The sequence below is a fragment of the Hippocampus comes genome, unplaced genomic scaffold (genome assembly GCF_001891065.2).
Source record: "Hippocampus comes isolate QL1 unplaced genomic scaffold, H_comes_QL1_v1.1 scaffold496, whole genome shotgun sequence".
In the NCBI taxonomy this organism is placed as follows: Eukaryota; Metazoa; Chordata; class Actinopteri; order Syngnathiformes; family Syngnathidae; genus Hippocampus; species Hippocampus comes.
Genome location: NW_017804976.1, coordinates 73,329 through 82,499, shown reverse-complemented (window position 1 = coordinate 82,499; position 9,171 = coordinate 73,329). Strand labels below are relative to the sequence as shown.

General features: G+C 43.2%; 2 protein-coding genes across 3 annotated transcripts in view; both read right to left on the bottom strand.

Moving 5' to 3' along the window:
- Positions 1–1,878: 1,878 nt before the first annotated feature.
- tmem41ab (transmembrane protein 41ab) lies at positions 1,879–5,583 on the bottom strand. Its single transcript, XM_019892962.1, has 5 exons — positions 5,422–5,583; positions 3,276–3,426; positions 3,035–3,196; positions 2,266–2,404; positions 1,879–2,176 (listed from the first exon to the last, which is right to left on the bottom strand). The coding sequence occupies exons 1-5, from the start codon at positions 5,562–5,564 to the stop codon at positions 1,959–1,961; spliced, it is 813 nt and encodes a 270-aa protein (XP_019748521.1). The 5' UTR covers positions 5,565–5,583; the 3' UTR covers positions 1,879–1,958.
- A 1,373-nt stretch (positions 5,584–6,956) lies between these two features.
- LOC109529546 (clumping factor A-like) overlaps positions 6,957–9,171 on the bottom strand; it is a 6,205-nt gene continuing 3,990 nt past the window's right edge. The window contains exons 2-3 of one of the 2 annotated variants that reach the window (XM_019892967.1): positions 8,703–8,845; positions 6,957–7,365 (exon numbers count right to left, since the gene is read on the bottom strand). In XM_019892967.1, coding sequence (XP_019748526.1) covers positions 7,145–7,365; positions 8,703–8,769 — 288 coding nt within the window. In that variant the 5' untranslated portion in view covers positions 8,770–8,845 and the 3' untranslated portion in view covers positions 6,957–7,144. The remainder of the gene's footprint in view (positions 7,366–8,702; positions 8,846–9,171) is intronic. The other variant, XM_019892974.1, reaches the window with a different exon arrangement.

The following is a 9,171-nucleotide window of genomic DNA, read 5'->3' as shown; positions in this document are numbered from 1 at the left end:
TCAGATGTCATACACAAAGCATCAATCCAATGAAATCAAATTTTAAAAAAGTCAATAAGCAGATTGTCATTGCTAGCCAGCGAAGAGTAAAAAAAGTTATGTAAATAATGAGTGGAAAATTAAACGAGTTACGTCACACCACTTAAATCAAATACAGTAATATAATTAATAAAGTAAGTCAATAAAATGATTACATTGAGAAAGAATTGCATTGCAAAAATTGCCATAAAAACAATTATCCTGGTGGCAAATTAATAAAATAATAGGAAGATGCATCAGTGACTGACCTCTCACGTGAACTTTGGACTCAAGTTGAACTTTCGAGGCTGCCTTTGGAGTTTCTGTTCTATTTAGAAAAGTTTTCATTTGACATTGAACTGCTGTACTGTTTAAGTTGCTGCTGACTAGTTTTTGTCTTATACTGTGAAGTTAACGAGACAATTTATTTGCAAGGTGACTTGAGTCCCATTGAAATGTGTTTACATTAATTACTTTAACTTTTAATCCAAATCTGTGTTTTTGAAAAAAAAAAGCCACATCTCCTGCTTATGGATCCCCACCAATATTTATCAGTCTAAAAATATGAATATCATCGTATGTCTTCACATAATGTTTACTAAAAGCACATGTGATCTGATCTCGGCCAATGTGAAAAGTGTGCGTGTGCATGACTTACGTACAAAATGTACAAGAGAATAAAGAGATTTTAAGAAATGCGTTTTATTGTGCATTTTCCTTGACATGGATTTTTAAAAAAGTAAAATAAACTAACCGTAAAGACTTACAGTAGCATTGTTTACAAAATTTGGTCAAAGAAGAAGAGAATGACAATCTCATCCTCAGAGACACACACACACATAATGTGTAACAGAAATACGTGGATACACTATTGTTGCCAATAAATATAGTATTAAGACATCTAAGTGCTTTGCAAAAGGACAAAGAAACTATGTAAAATAATGCAAAATGACACACCGCAGACAAGGAAACATTTAGAAGATAGAAATGCTTGTTCAGCATGTAAACAGCTTGAGTTTAAAAACATCTTTGTTTCAACCTGACATTCCACTGTAACACTGACAAAGTTAAGAACTGAAGGGTGAGTGCAATTATTGTGCCGGATGTCAATGTAAACGGCGACATCACACGGGACGGAAACCTAAATATTTTATGAGGTACACTGGCGTGGCGCAATCGAACTCAAATACAAGAGCTGTGTCATTAAAAAAAAAAGTAATAAATCGAGTGACATTTTATGCAGGACCACCCCTTGCTGTCAACTGAATTTGACGTCAAAAGTACCTTTGAGGTCGCATTGCGATCGTCACGGCTTACCTGTTTTCTTAATATGGTCACATGATGTTTGCATTGCACGTTCACTTTTACGTCACTTTCAAGCAACAGCAGGGGGCGGTGCTGCATTAAATGTCAGACTCCTTGGATGGCTGAAAACGTGGATTAATCGGTTTCAGTCTGACTCCACAAGCGCAATATTAATCAGAAAACCGAATTTAGACTAGACGTGGCATAGAACATATTGCAAAGAAAATCTTTAACTTCCACTTGAACAATGTTTTTTTTTTCACAGTGACTTCAAGGCTTGTGGCGTAAGGTGCACCAGTGCATCCCTCCAGTATTCAAAGTCTTCATCCTACCCTCCCTCATTGCCTCTTCCGATTGCCGTACTGCGTACCGTCCATGTCCTTCACCTTGAGGTGAGTTTGCCCGTAGCGTTTTATAAGTGCGCCGGGCACCAGCAATCGGTTTCAGTCTGACTCCACAAGCGCAATATTAATCAGAAAACCGAATTTAGACTAGACGTGGCATAGAACATATTGCAAAGAAAATCTTTAACTTCCACTTGAACAATGTTTTTTTTTCACAGTGACTTCAAGGCTTGTGGCGTAAGGTGCACCAGTGCATCCCTCCAGTATTCAAAGTCTTCATCCTACCCTCCCTCATTGCCTCTTCCGATTGCCGTACTGCGTACCGTCCATGTCCTTCACCTTGAGGTGAGTTTGCCCGTAGCGTTTTATAAGTGCGCCGGGCACCAGCGCCGCCAGCGCGATGGCCAACAGCTGGGCTAGCGTGGCCCATGAGAAGATATCATCCAGAGAGTGGATCTCTGAGAGGATGGCGCCCGTCCGCACGCAGATGAAATTGTAGGGTATCAAACCTGGGAAGGCAAACTCTTTTTAGCAGGCTGTGCATCGGCGGGTTGTGCTGTGTCGAGAAACAAAAAAAACAGGTGGGGGGGAGTCTTACCGATGAATACGGAGAAGAAGAAGATGGAGATGGGGATGTTGAGGACGGGACAGGTGATGTTAAGGAACCAGTTAGGAGTCATGGGGAAGAAGCGCAGGAAGAGGAGGAAAAAGAACAGGCTGCTACGGTTTTCCTCTACCTGTCAGAGCAGGAAGAGATGGGAAAGCGGAAGGAATATGGACGTAAAGACAAGCACAATGTTGATGATATTGAGCTCTTTCTGTGCGAGTTTGTCCTTGAAGAACCTCTGGAAAAAAAGCGCCCCCCCCTCCCTCCCAAAAAAAGGGCTCAGGGGCTGAATTTTCCAAATATTAGGGCTTGAGAAGTTAGTCTTCATAGTGTTTGTAATTGTGAAAAATTAGCCTAACAAAATCGCTTACTTCCCATGTTTTTTCCAGACAAAGCTTCTGGACACTTTTGGCTGGGTTTACTCATGATACGCATGTCTACCAAATTTAATGTAGATGAGTGAGACTGGCTTCAGGTGCTGTATTTTAAAAACCATTCCAGTCGAAAAATACATTGTCTTTCCATGACCCCTTTAAATGGCCAAAATGACCCTAAAATGGCTGCTTCAAACCGAAATGGTGAACTTCTTTTGTCTTTTAAGACATTTTTGTGGGTATTGTCATGATAGACATGCCTACCAAATTTCATGTTGCTCAGTGAAACTGGCCTTCGGGGTTGAATATTCATGGCACACACTCTGAAATGATCCATTAAGTCTACCCAGCAACAAATAACCAAAAAAAAAAAAAAATGACCATACCTTCCTCTGCAATAGCGCCACTTTATCCGGGAAGATGCGAACCACATGCTGCTTCCCGAAGGTGGACGACAGCAGGTAGCAGAACGTTGAGCCCGTGGTGGTGAGCAGGCACGCCAACGCCAGGCCCTCCCAGGGTCCAAATATGGCGCCGGCCAGCATGTTCTGAAACGGGAAACAATAAATGGAACGGAGAAGTAAGCTGGCTTTGACGGTCGGCATGAAAGGGGGGCAAGTGTCTCACCAGGAAGGAGGATCCGGGAATGGCGAAGGATTGCTTGTAGAGGTACGCGCTGCAGAAGAGCAGCAGAACGTAGCCATGGTGCTCCTGCTTGTAAAACTTGAGCATCTCGGCGAGCTCCCGAAGCTCGTCCAGATCCGATGGGAACCTCAGCCTGGAGGGTGGGAAAAAACACAAACCTTCGCATTCGGAAAAACACTCAGAAAATATATCTTTCTAGTTCTACAGTACTGTACTTCAAACTAGGCTTATGTGCTGTGTATAGAAAGAAAGACTTAATTACAGTACCGCTGTTGGGCCGCCAGATGGCGGTGTAGTGGGTAAAAGCGGCTGAACTAAACTCAATAACTAAGAGTACATATCCAGTCGAATAAGATATAGTTTAATGGCTCTGTTGCGACTTGACATTGTCTTGACACACGCCTTGCGAGAGCACACCAACCGGAAGTGGCGGGATGGCCATCTGGAATTTTTAGAAATTTTTTGGCAAGGGACGGCCGCTATCGTCAACTATTCCCGGGCCGAATTTTGGTCCCAGCACGTCCCTGCCAACCAGTGTCTTAATAAATCAAATTATCAGTCAAACGTTGGCTTAAAGCCCTCGAGTCATTCGTTGACGTTTTGTATGCTTCTTACTTTTGGTACCCATACTTTTATCCATAGTAGCTGAGACGAAAATACTCTGACAGTCTAAAGATAGCCCATATTAATAGGGACTTTCAGGGAAATGTCAAAGGTTTATTTTTTTTAATGCATTTAAATTGCACTTGTCTGTCTCATCCAAGTGGCTTTAGTTTGATGATTTATTGTTGGTTGGCCGCCACTGAGCAACACAAGCTGTGTGTGTGTGTGTGTGTGTGTGTGTGTGTGTGTGTGTGTGTGTGTGTGTTGCATTCTGGGAAACAGAGCTATTTTTGTCTCTTTACAGCAAAGGAAGCGCCGAAAAATGATCAAGGATGTTCGAGTAGTTGACACGCATTTGTGAAGCAGCGATTACACACGCGACAGTCCGCTTGCCAACGAGGAGACAAGAAGTGTGTTTACGCGAGAGCCATTACGCATTGGGTGAAAATAAAAGTGCCCACCGTGACACATTACTCTCCCGAAATACTGATCACGTTCAAGTGCGCATGATTGACCAGTGGCGCAACCACAAGTTGGGCCTGGCGAACCAATAGAAAGTGGCGCTGGTGAGAGGCCCAGCAGGTGCTGGACAAGGCCCACAGGCTTAAGTTACATACAAGGGCTATTCTAGTGTGTGTGTGTGTGTGTGTGTGTGTGTGTGTGTGTGTGTGTGTGTTTCTGCCCTCTGCTCATGACTATTTGTGTCTTCCACAGAGTTGAGATTTAAGACAAGATTAATTAGCAAGTCTGCCTCAGAATTTTGACCACCAGGGTTCGAATCTCGGCATGTCCTAAGGGCAAGTGTCAATGGTTGTTTGTCTACATGTGTCCTGTGATTGACTGGCAACCTGTTCTGGATGTATCCCACCATCCTCTCTGTAGTTGCTCCAAGCACGATGAATACTGTACATTTTTTTAGTCCTATCAACTGCGTTGCGTGATGCGAAACCCATACTATCAGGATTGGGTTTAGATTGCATGGGTTCGCACATTTGCCTATTTGTTTCAAGATCTTAAGGTCCTGAGTGTGAATCTCAGCTCTGGCTTGAGTGTGTGGACTTTGAAAATGTAGCAATTAAAATATGAAAATGCCCTTTCATGTGGGAAAGGATAGCCGCAGTTGCTGATGCCCTTTCAACCGTTTGGGGGTAAATAGTCAAGTACAAATGCAAAATGAGAACACTCACAAGGACCCCAGCTGACTCCAGCTCCTAACATCACTCGCTGGTCCTCAATGTGCAGTAATTCAAGAAATAAAAGCAAACTAATACTTTAACATTCCGCTTCACATGTTAAAGAAAAATATATAAAACTACAATGCTATTTTCCTTAAAAATATAGAACAACAAACTGTTAAATTAATTTTTTTAATGTCGATTTTAATTAGATTTAATGGGGACTATTGATCGGTATTTATGGTAATATTGATACGTGCAGAATTTAGTTCCGAGCTGGGTCACCGAACCACTTGCTTTTACTAATAAAAATAACATAAAAATAATAGTGACTTATTCGTTGCACTTACTTGTGGTAGTGGGGTTCCGGCTCGGGCTCCCCAGGCGAGGACGGCGGCAGGTGCTCATCCGCCGGCGGGAGGTGAGTGGAGAGCACGTAGAGGTAGACGCTGGCGGCCGCCACCGTGGCCGCAAGCCCGGCGAGGGAGCGCATATCGCCGACTCACAAGTTTTTAGCAGCTCCGCTCGGCGACTTATGGATTTAATAAGGGAAAGACGAAGCGGGCGGCGACGACGACCCCGGGGAGACTCGGTGTCTATTTCCCGCCGACGAGCGACGGATCAGGTGACACCCGGCGAGCAGCAACTTTTCTCCGGTAGGACTCGTTGGCCGTTGATATTTATTTAATTGACTTTGAACAAGCGCTGTCGCCCTCCTTTTCTTATCCCCACATTTAAACATGTCAATATTCATGCACTGAGGTAGTTTCAATGCCATTTGCGTTCAATTGTCTGGTGGGATGGCCGTTTTATTGACGGCCGCGTTGTAGTGAGAAGGTCCGGCGACAAGATGGCGGCATGGTAACAAGTTTCAAATCCAATCCTACATGGCCTTCCACATCGAGGCACTGCACTAAAATTACAATTCCTTTGGATTTAAATTAGTTTCAGAGGTGTCAAAAGTATTCACGTTCATTCCTCAAGTAGAAGTACAGATATTGGGTTTTAAAAAGATTTCGAAATTCAAGTGTCAGCTCAAGCTTTTTACTCATAAAAGTGTAAAAGTTATGGTTTCAAAAATTCTTATGATCAGAATATATTACTCCAGTCCTAAAAGCTTTACACTGGCTCCCAATTAGCTGTAGAATAGATTTTTAAATTCTGCTATTGGAAAATAAATCACTGAATGGTTTGGGTCCTGAACACATCAAACAAATCCTGATTGAATATAAACTTCGAGAACTTTGAACTGTGAAGCCTTGGGTCACTTAATATTTTCTAAACATAATAATAAACACGAATCATGAAACAGGGAATGTCCTATCTGGCCGCAACACTCTGTGGTCGTTATGGTAACGTTTAAACGTGCCGTCAAAATAAAGACACACTGCAAATACAAAGTGCATGAAAAATACGACTCGCCATCGCTGCATATTATGCAGAGTGGGCCTGGTGCGTGGGAATCTCCCGCTCTTGAGATAAATCCATATTTTAAGCAGGACTCCTGATACTGTCTATTAAATGTAGCCTTCTTTTTCTTGAAAGTCGAAGGCTCCTCTTCTGTCTCCTGGCTGTGCCTTTTCCCCTTCCCAAAGAAGCTTTCCAAAGATGTTGTTTTTTACCCATTTTGCTCACTCCTGGGTTTCATTTTAGCGATACCCCATCACGTGACCGAAAAGCCCTCCTTGACCTGCGTCAAGAGACACATACTGTAGATGGATGTAACAGAGAATTGGAGAGTTTTTCAAAACAAAACAGCTTCTGAAATGAATCAAACGGAAGTAATGCAAGTTATTCATTCTTTCTGTGCGGCCCGTTACCAAATGACCCACGGACCGGGGATTAGGGACTGCTGTTATAAAACACACGTGGAAACTTTTTTTTTTGTGCCAAAGAAAAGTTTATTGTGACATTAGTTCACTTTTGTCAGTTTAAAGCCCAATCAAAACTGCCAAATTAAGACCAACACCGACATATCTTTGTCGCCCAGAGCAGTTGTTAAATTACGATGCATCCCATTGTGTTTAGCACACTTCTCGGGACCACAGCATTAAATACATATGCCCCATCATCCTAGTTCGGGAAGAACCCCGTGGGCTCCTCGTTAGAATCTTCCTCGGAGTCTTCAATGGACTCTTCCACGGAATCATCCACAGAATCTTCCACGGAATCATCCACAGAATCTTCCACGAAATCTTCCACAGAATCTTCCACAGAATCCTCCACGGAATCTTCCACGGAATCTTCCACGGAATTTTCCACAGAATCTTCCACAGAATCTTCCACGGAAGCTTCTGCAAAGAAATTGTCGAGTTTTTTGTGGATTTTGATAAAATAGAACGCGGTGGCTTAGCGCAAGCGCATTTTATTTGCATTCTGGACATGGAGGTTTTCTCTGGGAGTCTCAAGAATCTCCCGAAGTCTCTCATAACAACACAAAATTTTGCTAGATTTATTGCTCATCCAAATAAGGTTAAAGAAGGACATTGTTTTTGAAAATTCAGCCAGGAAAGTCTCTATTCCTTTGGCCCAATGATTTTAGTAATGCACGAGTATCATGAGTTGACAAACAAAAAAGTGTCAAAAACAAATAGTCTTGTATTTGCTTCGAGCTGAGTATCGTTGGGTAATTTTGCTCTCGTAGATAAGAGACCTGTTTGTCTAATTTCTATTTCTGTTCGATTGCCAAGGGAACAGTAGGGATTCAATGACTTTGAAGTCTTTGCAAGCGGTGATCGAGTCGGCATGAGTTCATCAACGACCTCATTGTAGATACTTTATTTGGTTGTCACTTCACTGTGTTTTGCCTCCCAACACAAGCTCACCCTGCTAAAAAAAAAAAGCAGCAGAGACTAGCATGGTTTTGTTGTATTTTCGTGCTGGTCATGCTGTGGTCACCAGCTGGGTGGCTGTGGCTCACTTGGTAGCGCGGGGTGCTCAGTGACCAAAAATCTGTGGGCTCACCTCCCTTTGTGACATGCCTGAACACCACACCAGGGAGGTGTCCAGGAGCCACCAATTTGAAATTAGGATTATGCGACCAATCCTAAATTGTGAAGGAATTGAGTGTCGTTGGAGCAGAGCAGTAAAGTTTGATGACTTGCCATAAAAGAAGAATTACAAGTCGACAAGTCTTTGTTTCAAATGTCGGATTTTTACTTGATGTTGCGCAGCACTTTGTATGCAGCTACGGTTGTTAGAAAGTGCTCCATAAATAATATTGAGTCGAGAACTGACGGCGCTCTTGAGTTGAGTTTGTGCCCTTGGGGCACCTGCAAGATTTTTCACATGCCTCGCTCAGGTGTCAGTTATGAGCACAATTAAGACACTTACGGCCGTTGGCTAGGCTAGGAGTTGATTTTCTAAATTGTGAGGCGATTGAGAAAACAAGAAAAAAAGTCACACCCAATAAGATGCAAAAACAAACACGTCCTAACGATTTTGTCCAACTGCGATCATATTTGAATTACGTACACGAGACAGGTCAACGCAAAAAAAAAAACATGACTGGAACTCCCCACCCCATCCCTCACTGAAAGTCTGCCATTTGGCTGTCCCACCCCCCTACCCCCCACTCCTGAAAAATGCTTTTTTTCCCCCATTCTTTGCATACAAGAAATGAGGTGCCTACCTTGACCCATGGAAAGGGAGGGCATGGCCACCAGTGCCAGCAGCAGGAAGATGACGTGGAATCTCATGGTTTCTTCTCAAGGCAGGAAAATGCGAGCTCGCTGTCTGTCACCGATTTGAACCAGGGCTCTTTTATACCAAGCTTGGTGGGTGGCAAACATCCCAACCATCCACCCCATCAACTTGAGCTTGTGGTTGCGTGCCACGTAAGCACTATACATCCACAAGGTGCCACTTAATTTCAAAACAGGTTCTGTTGGTTTGGGGGGGCGGGGGGGTTTCCGAATGCTGTGAGACAACAATGTTGCTCTTCTTCTATTTTGATTTCTCATCACCTGCGAAATTATAAGGTGCCACAAGAATATATCGTGAATGTCATCTGTCAAGTCGGTTTAGTCTGGTTCAGTGCGCCAAGCTTCCATGGGAAAGTTACTGCATCGTTGTTCAAGGAGGAAGTGCAATATTACGTT